This window comes from Myiozetetes cayanensis, unplaced genomic scaffold (genome assembly GCF_022539395.1).
Source record: "Myiozetetes cayanensis isolate MyiCay16 unplaced genomic scaffold, myiCay2020 scf9, whole genome shotgun sequence".
Classification (NCBI taxonomy): Eukaryota; Metazoa; Chordata; class Aves; order Passeriformes; family Tyrannidae; genus Myiozetetes; species Myiozetetes cayanensis.
Window position 1 is genome coordinate 22,555,943 of NW_026088185.1, and position 18,356 is coordinate 22,574,298.

An 18,356-nucleotide genomic window follows, 5' to 3' on the forward strand; every position below is an offset into this window, starting at 1 on the left:
GAGTGGTCCATGACTGTGGCTGGGGGTAGGGGTAACATAGGTGGCTACCCCTGGGGACTCCCATGGCTCCCAATCCATGCTTTCTTCCCCTGGGGCTGGGAGCGGAACCTATTGACCCACCCACAGCGCTGGCGATCTCAGCTCAGGGGCGGAACACTGCCCAGGGAGAACTGTGGGGACGATGTCCCCTCTGCAGCGCTGGGGCCGCCCCTTTCCGCAGGGCCGAGCCTGCCGTGTGTGCAGCAGCTCCCCGGGGCCGGGCCGGGGGTCCCTGCGCGGGGGCTGCGCGCTCCCCTCGGCCGGTGCCGGGGCGCTGCCGCTGGGCGGGGCACGAGGGTGCGGCTCCGTGCTCGCCGCCCATTGGCCCCTTCTCAGGGGCGTGTCCCACGCAGGAGCCAGTGGGGCCGCAGAACTGGGCAGGAGCGGGCGCTGATTGGTGGAGGCGCTCCTGGCGCGGTGACACACCCCTGGGGGGCGTGGCTCACCCAAGGGAGGCCGCGATTGGCGCGCCGCTGGGCCGCCTCTTCCCAGAGCGCGACGTGATTGGTCGCGCTCGACAGCGAGGGGCGTGAGCGCGGCGCCGGGGGCAGCAGCACTGGTTTCTGATTGGCTGCGGCGCGGGGGGGGCGTGGCGCGGTGGCAGCGCGCCGGGCGCCATTGGCCGGGCGGCGGCGGCGGGCGGGGCGCGCGGCGCGGCGGGGCGCGGGTTGGCGGCGGGCGCGGGGGCGCGGCCGCGGGGGCGCCATGGTGCGGCCGTGAGCGGAGCATGGGGCGGCGGCTGCTCCGGGCGCTCCTCTGCCTCCTCCTCCTGGCCGGCCGCGGGCAGCTGCGGGACGGCGCCACCGCCGCCACCGCCGCGCACGGTGAGACCGCGACCCGCGCGGGGCGGCTTTGCGAGGGCCAGGGGGCACCTTCCAGGGAGCGGCGGGGCAGGGGGCTCGGCGGCCGGTGCGGTCGTCGCAGCCGTAGGTGCTGTCACGGCCCGAGGCGGCGGGCCCGACCCCCGGCGGAGAACGGGGGAGGGCGGCCCGGGACCGGCACCGCAGGTGCGTCACTGACTCCGGGGGTGCCCCCCTCTCGGGGCTGCCGCGCCAGTGGGGATGCTGGTCCCGGGGACCCCCGCCGGCTGAGAGTTTCCGCCCCGCCGGGGCCGGTGGGACGGGACGGGAGCAAAACGGTGCTTGCTCATGCCCGAGGCAAAGCCAGTGCCTGGGGCTTCCGCTGGAATGGGGAGCCCCGGGCAGCGGCCCTGAGCGCGGCTCCCTCCGGGACCCCGCCGCCCCTTGACCGCCTTCCACTGGTAAGTGCGGCCCGGCCCGTGCCGGTGCACCCGCCCTTCTCCAGCTCGGCCCGTGTGGCCCCTGCCTCCGACTCTCGGCGACCCGAGTGTCGCTGCCGGTAGCAGGGCTGTAGCCCCTCGCACGGCACGGCACGGCACGGATCGGCACGGCCCCAGCCACCGCTGACTCACTATTGGGAGCCCAGGGCTGCTGCGCTCCTCGTCCTCCAGCGGCCCGGGAGAGCCGGGACGAGTCCGACCGCCCCGCGGGGGCCCCGCTGTCCCCAGGACAGGCGGGGATGATGCCGGGGCGGTTGCGTCCGAGCCCCGTCCTGGCCGGGAGAGCCCCCCTGGGCCGGGGCCACCACCCCTCCCGGCGGAGCGGGGCGTCCCGGCGGGAGAGCGCTGCGCCGCTTCAGCACCGCGGACAGCGCCGGCCCGGCCACGCCACCTGGGCCCGGCCCCCGCTCCCGCCGCCCCCGTGGTCTCCCCTGGCAGGGGGGTCCTGTGCTCCGCACTTGCGTGGCCCCTGCCCCGGGGGACGCTGGCCTGCGGGTACCCGGGTTTCAGGGACCCCCATCCCCATTAGCCCCCTTCCCCCGCGGCGGGCTCGACGGGCCCCTCCCTCCCCTCCCCCCGGTTGTTTTCTCGTTCCTTCCTTGCCATCCGGGGCTGAGTCATCGCCTGCTGCCGTCTCGCTGCTGACGGTCTTGGACCGAGACGGGGGGGGAGAGCAAGGGGGAAGCCGCCCCCTGCCCAAGTGCTGCCCCCCGAAGGGGATGGAGAGGCACACACCCCACCTCCCATCCGCTAACCCTGCTGCATCCACGCTTTGGGGTCCCTCTTGCAGGGAGAGTGGGTCCCTGGTCTGACTGGGTTGCATCTCGTAGTACCACATGTAGGAGGGCAACAGATGTGGTTTTGCAGGTCTCTGCCCCCTCAGACTTCCGTACCTAACTGCCGGCACCCCAAAAAACTCCAGGCTTTTCCCAGCCCCCCGAGCCAAGGGCATTCTCTGTACACATCCCCCATCTTGGCTTTGAGGGGCAGAAAAGGCTGGCACTGAGGCTCTGCCCTTGGCTACAATGCTGTGCCCCCTCCCACCATCACCACATTGCATCCCTGTGCTATTTTTCTGGGGAGTGGGGGTCCCCAAGCTGCTGATGACAAGCAAACCCCATTGAAACCCCCCTCGGATGCTGTGCTGACTGGCCTACCTGTCTGTCTGTCTGTCCATCCCAGGCTGTCTGTTTGACCGGAGGTTGTGCTCCCCCCAGGAGGTGTGTGTGCAGGGTAAGTGTCTATCAGGGGTGCAGGGATCCCCTCCCCCTTCCCAAGGAAGGGATGCAATGCAGGGCAACATGGCAGAAGAAAAATAGGGCTGTGCCTGGAGACCCCCACCCTCACCCCAGTGTGTTTGTTCATCTGGCCATGATGCCTCCCCTCTCTTGCAGATGGGCTGTTTGGGCAGTGCCAGGTGGGCTCCGTGCAGGACAGACCCTACTTTCAGGTCACCTCTCCTGTGCTCCAGCGCCTGCAGGATGTCTTACGGCATCTCATGGCACAAGGTGAAGCAGGGAGCGTGGGGGGAGTCACTGAGGCCGTGCGGGGCAAGGGTGTCAGGCAGTATTGCCTGGTAGCAGTAGGGCTGTCCAAGGTCCTGCTGACCCAGGGGCCAGAGTGCGCTGAGGAGGGTGATCCTGGGAGGAGTGGGACCAAATCCAGGCCATGGGACACAGGGTCAGGACATCAGGACAGCCTCCCCTGCACTCACGCCATGGTTCTCAGGCTGCCTCCACATCTCACAGCCCTCTCCCATGTCAGGGCTCTCGTGGCAGGACAGCATCACGCAGTATGTGATCTCGCAGGAGATGGAGCGCATCCCCCGCCTCCGCCTGCCGCCCTCGCTGGAGCCGATGGCCAGGGACAGGTAAGGCAGTGCCAGCTGCCGGCCTGTGAGGAGAGCCCAGCAGAGCAGTGGGGGCTTCACCCCCCTAACGGGGTTTAGGGAAGGGAATTCTCCCTTACCCAGATGAGTCACCCCAGCGTTGTTTGCCTTCAAGGTTCCTGCCCCTCCGTGTAGAGCCCCGGCGAGCCCCACTCCCCCCAGACCCTGGCCTGCCAGCAGCTCAGCATCTGGGGCAGCCCCCACCACTGTTACCTTCCCCACTGGTGCAACGGTACCTGGAGCACCTCCTGCTGCCTTCCCCATCCCAGCTGGGCTATGAGGAGGCTCTGCTCAACCCCTACTCCTACCACAAGGTAAGCTGGGGGGTGAGCCCCCTTCTCTGAGGAGGAAAGGTAGAGATTAGCAGGGGGCTTCTGCACTCTGAGCACCCTCCTGCTGCTGGTGGAGTACCCCCTGCTTCCACCATGGGGTGACAGGAGCCCTGTGGGGTTTGACCATGTGTTTTGGTTGCAGTTTGGCTACCAGGATGGTGCTCACCAGCATCCCAGCGGCTCAGCCAGGCAAAGCTCCGAGACCTCCTCGCTACTGGGCCGGGTCCCTGCCCAGGCCCTTTTTGGGGCTGGCCCTGTGCCCTCCTATGGTGGACAGGCAGGAATGGATGGGGGGCATCTCTTCCAGGACTTGGGCATGCTTTCCCTGCCCAGAGAGAAAGCCGGCCGCCCGGACTCTGCCAGCACCAGGCTCCAGCATAGCATGCGACTCCCCAGTGACTACAGAAGCATGGAGGAGAGGGAGCAGACACCACCCCTGGCTGCCCAGCCACCCTCTACACAGACAGGTACCTTGTTCTCCAGGCAGGCACCAACCCTTGTCCCTACCCTGTACCTCACGGCTCACACCCTTCCTCCTCTTTGGCTTTATGCCCAGGGGCAGCATACTTCCCCAACCCCACTTGCCTCATCTGCTACGTCCCTAGCCGCTGGTCTCCATGCAGTTGCAGAGCATCCAACCTCATGCTGCATCCTCTTGCAGATGCTGCCTTGAAGAGACTGGCCTCCCTCCTGGCCAGCTATGGCCTTGGGCTGCCCGAGCTGAGCCCCCAGCAAGTGAGCAGCCTCTCTGGCCTCCTCCAACTGCTCCAGAGCTCTGGTGAGCTGGGTGAAGGGATAGGGCAGGCAGGGACTGGCAGTGGCGGGTGCCAGCATGCCCTGTTTCAGTGTAGGGGGTGTTGCCTTTTGGGGGTGGATGCTGCAAGACCTGTCTCTCTCCTTTCCAGGTGTTGTTGGCCCCGAAGTGCCCACAGTGAAACGGGTGGGTTTGCAGCAGGGTGGTGCTGGAGGAGGTGCTACACTACAGGTGGGATGGGGTGGAGGAGGCAGTCCCCCAGGGCTCTCCTCAGAGGTCCCAGTTTCTCCCTTTCCCTCCTTTCAGGTGACAGAGGGGGACATGCAGCACGGAGAGGAGCCAGTGCGCCCTTCCTCCACAATGCCACCCCCTAAAATCCCAGCCAGTAGCTCCCCAGGGGATGGGCCAAAGGGCAGGGTGGAATCCTCATCAGCTCCCCAGGCCGAGCCACAGGGGGGACACGGTGGAGATGCAGTCAGCCCCAGGAAGCAGATTGTGGTGGAGAAGAAGAGCTACATGGAGATGAAGGACAGTGGGGCACAGCAGCACATGCGTCCACCGGACGAGTATGGCTACATCATCACAGACCAGAAGTGAGAGCAGGGGGTCAGGCTGAGAGGGTCTGTGTGTGTGGAGGGTCTGTGTCTCCCCACCAACAGCTGTCACAGCCCCACATGCTTGGTCAAGCCTGTTTAGGGTGGGGTTGGTCAGCTCCTCCCTGTCATCTCTCTATCCACAGCCCTTGTCCTACCCCAAAACCTTCCTTTCTCAGCCCACACCAGGGCCAGAGCTCACTGTTGCAGGATGGGAGGCTGGGAGTGTGTGTGTGCAAGGGCAAGGGGGTCAGCTTACTCCCACCACCACGCATCCCCACGTTCATATCTCCTACCCATCCTGACACCCCTGCAGCCAGCACAGTTCTCACTGCATGCTTGGAACTCCCTGAGCCTGCCCATCCCTGTTCCCTGACTGTGGGGAGTAGGGACTGTCCCCTCACCCCCACTGCCTGCTCCTCACCCTGACCCTGTCCCCTCAGGCCCCTGGGGCTGGCTGCTGGTGTGCAGCTGCTGGAGCTCCTTGCCAAGCACCTCCACCTCTCCACCACCAGCTTCATCAACATCAGGTGAGAGGAATGGGGCCAGGGGTGCTGCTGTCTCAGCCTTGGCTATGCTCAGCCCCCTTGGGCAGGGCTCCAGGAGGGACTTGTCTGTGGTGGGGATGGGGAGGGAGTCTGCACTTCCCAATCTCACACTGTGTTCCCCCTCTCCCTGCAGCGTTGTGGGTCCTGCACTTACCTTCCGCATCCGACAGAACCCTCAGAACTTCTCGCTGACAGATGTGGCCAGCCAGACTGGTGAGTTGAGCACCTAGTCCTGTTGGTCTCTTCCCCCTGCAGTTTTGGGGTGCCCCTTCCCAGGGACTGGGAAGAGGGGGCTCCCACCATACCTTCCAATGTCTTTTGCTGAATGGGGCAGCTGATATGAGGGGAACAGCTGCCGGGGCTATCCCTTGGCTCTGTCTTTGTTGGGGGCGGGTCTCTTGTGTGGAAAGAAAGCACCCCTCTGACCATCTCCTCTTTATCCACAGAGCAAGTGAAGACAGAGCTGGAGCATGAGCTGGGCCTGAAGATTGTGCAAACAGGAGTGGGAGAGGTAGGAGGGAGCAAGCATGCCTGTCCCTCAGGGCTAGGGTGGCCAGGGACAGGGCAGTGGGGGTGCTGCCACTGAGTATGAGCAGGAAGCACGCTGTTGCCCAGCCCTGGGGCACAGGGATTTTCATGAGTGAGACATCCCTGTGGGTCTGTGGGGCAGTTTAGGAACAGAGGGCTCTGGGTAGTGTTTGGGATGCTGTGTTGGGGACAGACTTGGGTTATCTGGGGTGGCCTGGAGCAGAACTGCTCTGGTCTCCCATCTGTCCATCATTCCCCCTGATGCCTGGCAGCACAATGTTGCCCTGTTGCCTGTACTCCCAGGGCTCTTGGCTCTTTGCAATACAAAAGTTCCATAAGGTTTCAAGGTGATTTGAGAGGGAGTCCCAGGGGCTTTTCTACCCCTCCAAGACTTGGGGGGCTGTGGATTGTACCCCACAGGGCTTATCCTCACCCTTGCCTCCCTCCAGCCTGCACACCCCATCTTAGCTGATGGCCTGAGCATCCGAGCGCTGGGCTGTTCCCAAAGCACCCCAGAGGCCACAGCTAGGCAGGCAAAATGCCATCATGTCCCCAGAGAATGGCAAATCAGCTGATGGCAGGGATGGAACAGGAAACATCTGTTTGGGGAGGGACAACCCCTCCCCATGCTCCTCTGAGGATCCACAGGAACAGTCTCCTGGGAGGGGAGCAGGGGTTGGAGGTGGGAACCAAGCCTGGCTCCTGTGTTTGCAGCCTGAGGAGGGGAAGTGGTGTAGCATGTTCCCAGCCTGAGATCCCCATTTCCCACACTCTTGCCCTGTGACCATAGCTGTGGACAAGGAGGAAGGAAGGGGGAACTTTGGAGGAGGAAGAGGCCATGGAGTAGGGGTGGCTGGGCCACCTGTCTCCATCAGTAATGTGTGGAGTGTCACTATGGCAATGCCTTTTGATGTGGCAAGTGGCAGGAACTGGGAGAGATGTCAGCAATGACAGAGATGGAGCCCAGAGGAGGCTGAGGCAATTTTGCAAGCCCTCTTTCCCACCAACCTCCCCAGTCCTCACCAGCTTGTGCTTTTCCTTTATTCCCTGCTGGCTCTGAATTTGATGAGACTGATGCATGATTTGGGGAAGGAGTGATGTAGAGAGGCAGGGAGATGGCAGGGCCTGGGCAGGTCTTGGGAGGGAAGTGCCTTCTGTCCCCCATAGCTCTGCTGACACCTCCAGGGGCTACAGGGCTGCTCCTGCTTGGGTGCCTAGGAGAGCTGGGAGGTGCTGGCCCTGGTGGGTGCCCTGACTGCAGGACTGGCTGGACCCTGACAGGGGCTGACGCAGCTGGGGGCAGGTGGCAGCGGGAACACCTAGGCTGGGGACATCCCCAGGCAATGATGATGACGTAGATGATGATGGTGCAGTGTTCCCTCGGTAACCTCATCAGGCTCATAGCCAATGGGAGGCTGTGGCAATGAGGTAATGTTGGGCTCTGGTACCTCATTGGGCACAGGGTATTTGAAGTGCTGATGCCTCAGAATCCCTGTGCTGCCCCATCAACATCCTGATCACCAGATGCTCTTGGGAAAGGACCTGGGCATTGGCAAGAAGGTCTTGTCCAGCAAGGGCTGAGCAGCATCCTATTCCAGCATAGATTAGGGAGTTCTCCTCAACCACAGGAAAGGAGCCCTAGAGACACTGCCTGCAAGGTGGCAGGACCTGCTCTGTGTCCTACCTGAGGAGGGCAGTGGGCAGGACCTGTCCCCCAGCCACTACAGCTGGGGTGGCACCAGCCCTCTGGCAATGCTGGCACATCTGACTCCCTCGACCTCCCCCAGTGTTCTGTTGTGGAGCAGTGACTGCAGGGGAGAGCAAGCCTCATTTGGGGAAGTCCCCTGAGAGCAGCACACCCAGCGCTGCTGTGGCCCATCCCTCACCATTAACACCCTGGGCTAAATTCAGCCCTTGTTGACCTCCAGCTGGGCAGAAAGAGCTCATTGAACCAAAGCTCTATGGGGCTACTTCCTGGTCTGAAGGCTAGTGCTGCCTTGGGCAGCAGCCCTGGATGCTGGGACCATGGAGGCAGGAAGTCGCTGCTGCGTGGGCTTGGACAGGCTCCTGCAGCCCCAGGGACACTACTGTGAGCAGTGCCCCATGTGACATGCAGGTGGGTGCAACCTGCCCCAGCTCTGTCCCAGCTTGGGGTATTGAGAGAATCAGCACCCTCAGGCAGAGGAAGGAAGAGCCTTTGTCCTGTTTGAAGCCCCAGCAACCCCAAATGTGGAGCAGAATAGGGTCTCAGCCTCATGCAGATGTCCCCCACTAACCCTTGTTTGGCTCTGCCCCCAGCGAAACGAGGCTGCTGCCTATTCGCACCCATCCCGCTTCAGGGACAGCTTCCACTCGGTGCTGCTGACCTTCATAGTTCTGGCCTGTGTGGCGGGCATTGCCATCGCAGTTTCTGCAGCCTTCTGCCTCCGGCGCCATGCCAAGCAGCGGGAGAAGGAGCGCCTGGCCGCCCTGGGGCCAGAGGGTGCTGCCGACACCACCTTCGAGTACCAGGTAGGACCCTGTGGGATGCGGGATGCTGCAGGATGCGTCACTGCAGTGTCAGCATCGCTAGGGGTGCATGGGGCTGCCCTATGGCAGCACTGTGGCCAAGGGACAGGGCTGTTGCTGGCATCCCCCAGGAGCTGTGCCGCCAGCACATGGCTGCCAAGTCCCTTTTTGGCCGCACTGAGACAGCGGCAGCACCAGCAGAGACCTCGAGGGTCAGCAGCATCTCATCGCAGTTCAGCGACGCCCCACAGCCCAGCCCCAGCTCTCACAGCAGCACACCCTCCTGGTGCGAGGAGCCCGTCCAGTCCAACATGGACATCTCCACTGGACACATGATCCTGGTGAGCCAGCCTGGCAGGGTGGCAGCACCCCTCCCCAGCACCCTCCCGCCCCCCTGCTGCTGGGCTGACCCCTGCCCCTCTGCCCCAGGCCTATATGGAGGACCACCTCCGCAACCGGGACCGGCTGGCCAAGGAGTGGCAGGCGCTCTGTGCCTACCAAGCTGAGCCCAGCATCTGCTCCATTGCCCAGAGCGAAACCAACCTGAAGAAGAACCGCAACCCCGACTATGTGCCATGTGAGCATCCCAGCCACCCTGCCCCAGGGACCAGCTCCCAAGGCCATGGCTGGAGCAGGGTGTGGGGCATGGGGATGCTTTGGGGCCACGGCTGGTTGCAGGATTGATTTGCTCCCAGCTCCCCTAGGCACTCACCACTTTTTCTGGCCTATGTTTTCACAGATGATCATGTGAGGATCAAACTGAAAGCTGAGAGCAACCCGTCCCGCAGTGACTTCATCAATGCCAGTCCAATTGTGAGTAATCACCAGGGGCTCCTGCCCTGCCACCCTACTCTGTGATGTGCCCAGCCCAGGCAAGAGTCTGGCTCTGGGATAGAGATAGACTGAGGTCACATTCCGAAGGCTATGGATGTAAGCCTTGTGACTGCCCCATTGCTCAGACGTAGTTCAATCCCATTTTCCTACTGGCTCTGGCACCTGAATCTCCCTCCCCATCCCTTCCATCACCCCTGGAGCATCCCCCCACTCCTCTCAATGCCACCAACCCCTGGCCAAAGAGCGTGCAGTCTGACACCCCCTATTCTGCTCCAGATCGAGCATGACCCACGGATGCCAGCGTACATTGCCACACAGGGGCCGCTGTCCCACACTATTGCTGACTTCTGGCAGGTGAGTGTCACCTGGCTGTGCCAGCCTATTGGGGCCCCTTTGCGTGCTGCCTACCAGATGGGTCACAGTGGCTTGATCGCCCTCCTGCCTGTGCTGTCCCCCAGCGGTGACAGCCCCCTTACCTTGCCTGCAGATGGTGTGGGAACATGGCTGCACCGTCATTGTCATGCTGAGCCCTCTGGCTGAGGACAGCGTCAAGCAGTGTGACCGCTACTGGCCAGATGAAGGCTCCTCTCTCTACCACATCTACGAGGCAAGTGTGGCGAGTAGCCTGGGGCAAGGAGCATCCCCCAGCCCCTGTCACCCCTACCCTCCTGCCCCAAGCACAGCCCCCTTGCCCAGCACTGGCGCCTACGAGCTGCCTCTCTCGGGCAGGTGAACCTGGTGTCAGAGCACATCTGGTGCGAGGATTTCCTGGTGCGCAGCTTCTACCTGAAGAACGTGCAGTCACAAGAGACCCGCACCCTGACGCAGTTCCACTTCCTCAGCTGGCCAGCCGAGGGCATCCCCTCCACCACCCGGCCCCTCCTCGACTTCCGCAGGTGAGTGCCCACCCAGCACCGTGCCAGCCCTCAGGGAGCCAGCGGTGGTCCCAAATGCAGGCGACTGATGGGCAAGGAGATCGCTGCCAGTGTGATGAGGGTCGGCGCTGTGGCATGGACCAGGTGCAGGGACAGGGAGCTGCTGTGCATGGGAGGGAGCAGAAAATCCAGGTTCTGGCCAGCATGGGATGAGGCTCAACAGAGCTTGGTGGGCAAGAAACCTCCTGCTGAGGTTGCCAGGGCTCTCATGGCCTTCATGGGCATGGTGCGAAAGTGCTCTTCCCTAAAACTAGCATGGGAGACAGTGCTGCCTGGTACCCTCCCCACCCACGGGTGCACAAGAAGAAACCCCCAGAGCCAGCCTTAAACAGCTGTGACCCATTGCTCCCAATGCACTGCAACCATTGGTAGATTCCCAGACAGCCCAGGGCAAGAACTGCAGGGCCTGGGACTGCTCTCAGCAAGTTTGCAAGCAGCATCTGCTCAGGTCTTTAGGTCCCTGGGTTGTGGCGGGCTCTTGCCAGGGGCAGGCCACTCACTGTCCCTAGGCCATATGGGGCCAGGGACCCAGCTTAGGGCAGCATGGGTTCTCTGAGCACATTACCCTCCTCTCAGTCCCGCTCACGCTCTTTCTCTCTGTCTGTCTCTGTCTCTCTCTCGCAGCTGCCGGCGTCATTTTTGTGATTTGCAGCTAGTAATCTGGCTCCAGTTGCATAGTCACAAAAGTGATCGTTGGCAGCCGTGCCTGCTGCATGGAGCACGCCGGGAGCCGCGCCAGCGCCTGGCCCCCAGCTTCGTGCCCCACCGGACCAGAGCTACTCCCTTGGGGGTTCTGCCACTGCTCCCCTCTCCGGGCTGGGCACCCAAGGAATTGAGCTCCTCTCCCTGCCCCAGCCACTTTCCATCCATGGTCCCCATCCCATGTCCAGCATCATTGTGGAGGCAGGAGGAGCCATGAGCCGGACCCCCAGGGCCACCTCATGGTGTGCTGCTCAGCATAGCAAGGGACATTTAGCACAGCCTTGTCACTGGCGCAGCAGGGCACTGACCTGTTCCCTCTTATCCTTGCAGGAAGGTGAATAAGTGCTACCGGGGTCGCTCCTGCCCTATTATTGTGCACTGCAGGTACTGCGGGGGTTGGAGGGGCATTGGGGCTGGAGGGTGGCTGCGAAGCTGGGACTTGCTGCCCAGGACCAGCACCTGGAGCCAGTCCCCCCAGGCCAAGTATCTGTGTCTTGCAGTGATGGTGCAGGCAGGACCGGGACATATATTCTTGTTGACATGGTTCTGAACCGAATGGCCAAAGGTACGTGCAGGGAAGCACCACTTCTGTACCGTCTGGGGGCTAAGGGGCCACGAGCCTGGCCTGTGAACCCCCTGTTCTAGCACCCCTCTCCCCCTCTTCCCCAGGGGTGAAGGAAATAGACATAGCTGCTACACTGGAGCACATCCGAGACCAGCGGCCTGGCATGGTGCAGACCAAGGTACACCCCAGACTGGGGATCTCCTCTCTCCATAAGCATGCATAACCCCAGGGGCCAGGCTGGCAGGGACCCTCATGCCCCCTGCTGTGCTCCCACAGGACCAGTTTGAGTTCGCACTGACGGCCGTGGCCGAAGAAGTGAATGCCATCCTGAAGGCACTGCCACAGTGATGGCGAGGAGCCCTCCTCTTGTCTGTCTCCATGCCCCCGCTTCGCGCTCTCCTTATCCTGCCTTTGGGGCTGCTCTCCCTGTAAAATGCTGTCTGTGCTTCTGGCTCTGTTCCCCCTGCCCCCAGGCCCCCCTTTCCGTCTCCCCAAGAACACCAACCTCAGGTCCTCTGCGTGCAGGAACCCCATTGCCCCTACTGTCACCAGAGGGGACAGGGCTCATCTCCCCTGTGCCTACAGAGGAGGGGACCAGGTGGTGCTGCTGGGAACTGCCTGGAGGGGCCCCCCAGCTGGTTTCCTGCACCCCAACCTGTCAGTCCTGTGTTAGCTCTCTCCTTGTACCCATGTGGGGGGCAGAAGTGGGCAGGGGTCCCCTACAGCTGAGGGGAGCACGGGGTGCAGGGGGGCCTGGCCCAGCCCCAGGTTCCCTTTGTGTGCTCCCTGCCTTGTCACTCGAGCAGAAGAGAAATTTCTAGAGAAATATAATTTTGTATCTTGATGTGAATAAAGTTCTCGTGTCACGTTCGTGCAGCTGCAGCCAGGCCTGGCCTCTGATTGTGTGTACTGGAGGGGCACAGGGAGATGTCATCTCTGTCCATCTCTATCCCTGCATTCCACAACTGCTGGACAAGTACAGCTCACCTGCAGGCAAAGATGGGAGGAACCCCAGCTCAGAGAGACCCCACAGGCAGAAGCTACTGCAAACAGGTTTATTGACAGCTGTCAGCAGAAGGGGGTTAGAGAGGGTAGGGCTACAGCGAGGAGGGGGGCAGAGCCCAGTCCTGCTGGCTGAGCGTAGCCTTGCTGCCCCTCACTGCCTCCTGCCATCATCCCCCAGCAGCCTAATCTACAGCAACCCCCATCACCACCCTCCCCACCACCTTGTGGTACCCAGGGTATCTCCCCTCAGCCCCAGGTACTGCTTAGCCATAAGCCCTGTTGTGCCCCCCACACTGCGTCCCACGGAGCCAGAGGGTGCTGGGGGAAAGGGGTGGCAGGGTGTGGCCGTGCAGGGAGAAAGCGGAGTCCTGGCTGGGAGAGCCTCCATGGGCGAGTGGGTGTGTGCGGTCCCCGGGCGCAGCAGCCTCAGAACACACCTGGGGAGACAAGCGGAGGGGGGGACACAACAGCACCTGTGAAATCCTCCTCGGCCCAGGGCTGGGGAGGGGGCAGGGATGGAGAAAGGTCCCAGGAAGAGGAGGAGGAGAGCCAAGGCAGAACCACAGGCAACAGAGAGGGTGGAAACACTTGTGAGCATCACGAAGAGTCACTGCTGCTGTGGGAAGCAAGGAGGAACAGAGCCCTGGAGGGTGTGCAAGGCATAGGGAAGGGGGTGACCAGGCTGGGTTTACAGTGAGACAGGAGGAGGGGATACAGGCAGGAGTGACAGCATCCAGAGGGAAGAGACAAACACGAGGCACCAAGCAGAGGCCATGTGCGCACCCCTTCTTACAAGGAGGAGGAGCCCAACCCAGTACTGCCCTCAGCCAGGGCAGGAGCAGGCAGCAGCCAGGGAGGCACCGGCTGGAGATCCTGCCCGTCTGCAGGCAGACAGGGAGAGAGCAGAAGGCAGAGCCAGGGCATGCCTGCCTGCAGGCACACCATGCGTCCAGGAGCCAGGGCAGGGAGTGCCCCTCTTCCTGGGACCCCACCAACAGAGCCCCTTTTTAAGCCACTATCTCCAAGTCTGGAAGCCCCCAACCTTGGGATGCCACCAGCTGCCCACTCACATGAACAAAGAGGTAGGGCAGGAGAGACCCCCTCCCTTGCTGGAGTAGGCAGGAGCCGAGTTCCAGGCAGTGAGACTCCACCCCCTTTCCTCTCCCTACCCCATGGAGAGAGGCAGAACCCCAACACCAGGATCAGAGCAGGGGGCAGTGCCACAGCTTCACTTTGGGGGCAACTTCGTGCCCTGCTGTAGCAGGGCCGCTGGCCCCCAGTGGCTCCTGCTCTGGCCTCCCCGGGGACCATGAGCTCTGCGGCTGGAGGATGGGGTGCTGTGGCTGCCCCCCGGTGCCTGCAGGGAGCTGTGCCCACCTGCTTGGTGGTGCCCTGCAGCTTCCATCTCAGAGAGGCTGTAGGCCATGGCCAGCTGCAAGTCCTCATCCTCATCCTCGCTGTCCGTGTAGAGGCAGACGGGTGAGGAGCTCGAGGGCTGGTGCGGGGCCGGTGTTGGGGGCGAAGAGGGCCGTGGCCTGGGGAAGGCTTGCTGTTCCCGCCGGCTCAGCTCCAGCCCCAGCGCCATGTCATCAGGAACGCCTGTGGGGACAGGGGCAGGGGTTGGGGGACTCATTCCCTCCAGCTCCCCAGAGCTGGTACGGGGCCCCAGCAATTCCTTCCTACCCACCCCACGAATCCTTCTGAGCAGAGCTCCAAACCAGGGCTAACCAGGGCTCAGTCCAAAACCAAGCCTGGATGCAGCACCTCCCCGATACCCCAGAGGAAGAGAGGGGTCCCCAAAGGGATAGGGTGCAGACCCCAACAAGTCAGTCTGCAGTGATGCTTCTCACCATCGATGTGGATTGACTTCAGCTCCCCGTCCTCCTCCACTTCCACCCGCTCCCGCCCATTCTCAATAATCCTGCAGATAGACAGATGGACAGTCAAGGGCCATGCAGCCAGAGCACTGCACTGGGAAGCTGCAGGGTCTGGGGTCCACCAACAGAGAGGGGTCTACGAGGGCAAGGTCAGCCAGCACTGCCCTCACCTCTTGGTGGTGATGCGCTTGCCGTTAACGAAGGTGGTGGAGGTGGAGACAGAGCGGAAGCCCAGCCCTGCGTCCGCGCCAGAGCTGAAGGATGAGGCGAAGAAATCTGTAGAAGGGAGCGATAAAGTCAGTGTCAGGGCGGGGGTCACAAGGAAAGTAGGGGACAGACCTTGCAGAGGGGGACATAGTGCTCCAAGACTCCTCTGCTGGGAGGAATGGCAGTGTCTCCTACCTGAGGATCCTGGGAACGGGGAAAAGAAGTGGCCTCCCCCATGGTGCCGGGGGCCAGGTCCTCGCAGCTCAGAGAAGGGAAGCACATCATCTGAAAAGCAGGACCCCCCCAACAGCATTACCCTTGCAGCATGATAACCCAGGAGCAGGGCACTGATGTGGGGACCCCCTGCTGGGGCCAGCCTGAGCTCTGTCCCCAGGCACAGTGGCTACCCCAGGGCTAGAGAGATGCCCCAGAGCCAGCCCTCCTCACCCTGTACATACCAAAGAATTCAGCAAAGGGGTCTCGCCCCCCGAAGAACTCCCGGAAGACATCGTGAGCACTGCGGAAGGTGAAGGTGAATTCGGGGGCCCCAGCATTGGCCCTGGAGCCCCCTGCTCCTGCAAGAGGGAAGAGACTCAGAGTTAAGTGGAGCCCTGAGTTAGAACTCCCCTAAAGGACAGGGAGCCCTGGTGGCACCAACCCACACCGGGTCCTCATTCTGGGATGTGTCCAGAGCTGCACTAACCTCCACGGCCCGGCTCACACACTCACCTGCTCCCATGAGTCCATCCTTGCCATAGCGGTCGTAGACATCACGCTTCTGCTCTGGAAGAAGAAAGGGGGCTGCGGAGAAGCCAGCTGCCAGGCACTGGCAGGAGCACTGACACTTCTCCTGACTAAGGGAAGTGCAGAACAGCAGGGAGCAAGAGGAAGCGGGTGGCACAAGCCCCTGCCACACTGGCACTGCACCCAAACCCAAGGAAGAGCAAGGGCACACTAGCCTCAGCTCTGTGGGGGAGATGCCATTGCAGAGGCCAGCATACCCCCCAAGAGCTCTTTCGGGGGATGTATGGGTAAGTAACCAAGCCCCACAAGCTGTGTGGTCTCTTCGGGGACCCACGGCCTCCTGGGGACATCCAGGAACGCAACCTGGGTGAGTTCGGCAGCAGGACACCTATGGGCGAGCAGCCCCAAGGGCAGGGACGCACACACGAGACATCACCGTGGCCTCTTACTGTCCGACAGCACTTCATATGCCTCGGCAATTTCCTTGAACCTCTGCTCAGCATACTCCTTGTTGTCTGGGTTTTTATCCGGGTGCCATTTCAGTGCAGCCTTCCTGTACCTGCAGAGAGGGACAGTGATGGGCACGCAGCAGCCCCCAGGCTCCTGGGACAGCAACCCCCATCTGGGCCAACATCCCCCACCCTGTGGACAGGGGCATCCCAAACCCAGGTCACCCAGTGCCCTACAGCCTCAGGCATCGAACAGGACCTTCCTGGACTGGTTCCACCTCCTGAGGAGAATATAAACTTTATATATCTATATACCGATATCTATCTATACTAATTTATATTTATACATACGCATACCAATACACACAGAGCAAATGAACAAACAAAACAGAAATTACCCCAGAACTGTGGCGTGAGCACAGTGGTGCAGCCTGTGTCCCCCTCAGCTGCCCTTGGTGATGGTTCTGGACAATGCTCACAGCTTTGTTCTGGAGCCTTCCCAGGCTCCACCATGAGTGTGAATGGACCAGGGGTTGCGGGGAGCCTCCTGGGGCCAGGAAAGCACCAGTAGCATTTTCCTCTCCCTTGCAGCTAACTAGGGTTATCCCAGGCTGCCTAGCTTCTCTCACCCACTCTTAGGAAGCCCCACAGCAGGCACTTCTGTCCCCCACTGGCAAGGTGGCAATCTGCGCCATTCCCCTCAGGTGATCCTTACCCCAGTAAGAACAAGAGGACCGCGGCAGGGTGCCAGGCAGGAGTTGCAGAGGCTCCCCAGCAGTGCCTGGGGCACAACACCGACCTGCCCACAAGGCCCCTGTTCCTACAAGGGGATAGGCTGCTCCTCATTCTGTGAACTCCTGTCCCCCAACCCAGTGCAGAGCCACTGGGCCCCATCCCTCTGCCACCCCCACACCCTCCAGCAGAGAGAGGGGAACCTCCAAACACAAGCAAGACTCGCCTCCAGCCCCAACCTGGGGCTGACAGTAGGGAAAAGGGACCAAACCCCACCAAGAGATGCCTTTGTGCAGCCCCACTCTGGCCTCCACACAAAGGAAACAAAGGCTGAATTGTCACCTCTAGAGCTGGGCCCTGTCCCCACCAGCCCCGCAGGGAGCCCCCGCATAGCTGGCGCCAAGTGTGGGATGTCCTGTGGGCCTCTGCCCGGCGGGCCAGGACAGCCTGCCATGCACTTACGCCTTCTTGATGTCCTCGGCGGTGGCGTTGCGGCTCACCCCCAGGGCTTCGTAGTAGTCCACCATGACGTGAGCTGTCCCACGGGATCACTGCAGGGCGGGGAAGGCAAGGTCAGGGGTCCACAGGCACAGCCTGGCAGTGCTGTGTGTGGGACAGCAAGCGCGGGCTGTCTGCCCTATCCAGTGCCCCAGCCACCTCACAGCCACCCCGAGGGCAGCTCAGTGCTACCCCATGCCCAGCTGCCCAGCACCCTGCCTGCACCTCGGCCACCTGGGAGCACCCACAGTCCCAGCCGGGGCCCCCCTTGCTGCTGCCGCACCGCCGTCTCCCACCGGCGTCACCCCAACTCGCCCAGAGAAGGGGTCAGGCTTTCCCGCTGCCGGTCCCCGACCGCTTCCCGCGGTGGGTTCAGTCCCTGGGCGGTGTCGGGGGGTAGCGGAGGGCGCAGCTCGCTAAGGTGCTTAGCGGCTGGAGCGGATTAAGGGCTCAGCGGGGACCCTCCCCGTCCCCGGGCACACCGGGACACTTCCAACGGCCGACCCCGCTCCAGGTGGAGGGATGGGAGCAGGACGCGGCCGCTCCAGCACCCCCCTCGACCCCGCGGTACCGCCCCGACCCCGGTACTCGCCCCCAGCCCGTGAGCCTCAGCTGCCGGGAGGGCGGCGCTGGCCCCGGCCCCGGCACCAGCGCGGCGGCGCTGGGACCGCCCTCCGGCCCGGCCGTAAACACGGCGCTGCCGGGGCCACCCGCTGCTGCTGGAAGTTTCCGCACCCCGCCCCGCCGCCACCGGCGGGCGGCCCTGGGCGGCGGCCAGCGGATCTGGGGCACCGGGAGGGGCAGAGGAAGCAGAGACCGCACCGGCCCCGCTCCCCTCCGTGCGCCGCGTTCCGCCAGTGCCTCCGCTGCCCCGTGCCCCTTGCGCCCCGTTCCCCCGTCACGGCACGTCCCGCCCCGGTGCCCACCTGAGCGCCGCAGCCGAGCCCTGCCCGCCCGCCCCGGGCCGCCCGCGGCCGGTGTCGCGCGTCCCCCGCGCCCGGGCCACCGCGGGCCTGGAGGCGGCTCCGCTGCGTGACGGGCGGCGGCCGCAGCCAACGGCGGCCCCGGACGTCACGGCCCCGCTGTTCGCACGGGTGGCGTCACGGGGAGGCGGGTGGGAGCGCGGCCGCTCCGCCGGCCGGCCCCGCTCGGCACCGGCCAGAGCCCCGGCCCCATCCCTGTCCCCGTCCCGGGGGCCGCGGATGCGCCCGGGGCAGGGTGCGGGGGGGTGGCACTGACCTGGACCGCTGGTCCCTGCTTGCCCGCGATACCGGGGCACGGCCGCCGCCCCGGGGCAGCCCCGGCGCCGCGTGCCCCT

General features: G+C 63.3%; 2 protein-coding genes across 8 annotated transcripts; one reads left to right on the forward strand and one right to left on the reverse strand.

Moving 5' to 3' along the window:
* The first annotated feature begins 736 nt into the window (after positions 1-736).
* Positions 737-12,408, forward strand: PTPRN (protein tyrosine phosphatase receptor type N). Of its 3 annotated transcripts, none has more exons than XM_050339828.1 (23): positions 737-863; positions 2,522-2,572; positions 2,734-2,847; positions 3,104-3,209; positions 3,343-3,541; positions 3,702-4,026; positions 4,221-4,337; positions 4,465-4,544; positions 4,620-4,906; positions 5,350-5,436; positions 5,588-5,667; positions 5,901-5,965; positions 8,281-8,493; positions 8,622-8,831; positions 8,920-9,067; positions 9,230-9,303; positions 9,601-9,678; positions 9,812-9,931; positions 10,054-10,220; positions 11,292-11,345; positions 11,462-11,526; positions 11,631-11,704; positions 11,803-12,408. In XM_050339828.1, the coding sequence occupies exons 1-23, from the start codon at positions 767-769 to the stop codon at positions 11,872-11,874; spliced, it is 2,883 nt and encodes a 960-aa protein (XP_050195785.1). In that variant the 5' UTR covers positions 737-766; the 3' UTR covers positions 11,875-12,408. The 3 variants fall into 3 exon arrangements, with proteins under 3 accessions (XP_050195785.1, XP_050195786.1, XP_050195787.1); XM_050339829.1 differs by having other exon boundaries at positions 4,465-4,499; XM_050339830.1 differs by lacking the exons at positions 737-863; positions 2,522-2,572; positions 2,734-2,847 and having other exon boundaries at positions 3,097-3,209.
* On the reverse strand, positions 12,365-18,302 carry DNAJB2 (DnaJ heat shock protein family (Hsp40) member B2). 5 transcript variants are annotated; one of them, XM_050339833.1, is made up of 10 exons: positions 17,965-18,065; positions 17,003-17,091; positions 15,809-15,918; positions 15,345-15,398; positions 15,074-15,190; positions 14,811-14,900; positions 14,579-14,684; positions 14,382-14,452; positions 13,909-14,130; positions 12,365-12,513 (listed from the first exon to the last, which is right to left on the reverse strand). In XM_050339833.1, the coding sequence occupies exons 2-10, from the start codon at positions 17,065-17,067 to the stop codon at positions 12,473-12,475; spliced, it is 876 nt and encodes a 291-aa protein (XP_050195790.1). In that variant the 5' UTR covers positions 17,068-17,091; positions 17,965-18,065; the 3' UTR covers positions 12,365-12,472. The 5 variants fall into 5 exon arrangements, with proteins under 5 accessions (XP_050195790.1, XP_050195793.1, XP_050195789.1 ...); XM_050339836.1 differs by lacking the exon at positions 12,365-12,513 and adding an exon at positions 12,568-12,968; XM_050339832.1 differs by lacking the exons at positions 12,365-12,513; positions 17,965-18,065 and adding an exon at positions 18,278-18,302 and having other exon boundaries at positions 12,568-14,130.
* Between the last annotated feature and the right edge of the window lie 54 nt (positions 18,303-18,356).

What these genes read in the sequence shown, in the direction of transcription:
- PTPRN (XM_050339828.1), top strand. Translation starts at nt 767, where the DNA reads ATGGGGCGGCGGCTGCTCCGGGCGCTCCTCTGCCTCCTCCTCCTGGCC. An exon ending in ACGGCATCTCATGGCACAAG is followed by an intron (nt 2,848 to 3,103) that starts GTGAAGCAGGGA and finishes CTCCCATGTCAG; the next exon opens with GGCTCTCGTGGCAGGACAGC. An exon ending in CTATTGCTGACTTCTGGCAG is followed by an intron (nt 9,679 to 9,811) that starts GTGAGTGTCACC and finishes CCTTGCCTGCAG; the next exon opens with ATGGTGTGGGAACATGGCTG.
- DNAJB2 (XM_050339832.1), bottom strand. Translation starts at nt 17,067, where the DNA reads ATGGTGGACTACTACGAAGCCCTGGGGGTGAGCCGCAACGCCACCGCC. An exon ending in GCCGAGGACATCAAGAAGGC is followed by an intron (nt 15,919 to 17,002) that starts GTAAGTGCATGG and finishes CCCTCTCTGCAG; the next exon opens with GTACAGGAAGGCTGCACTGA. An exon ending in GGATGGACTCATGGGAGCAG is followed by an intron (nt 15,191 to 15,344) that starts GTGAGTGTGTGA and finishes TCCCTCTTGCAG; the next exon opens with GAGCAGGGGGCTCCAGGGCC.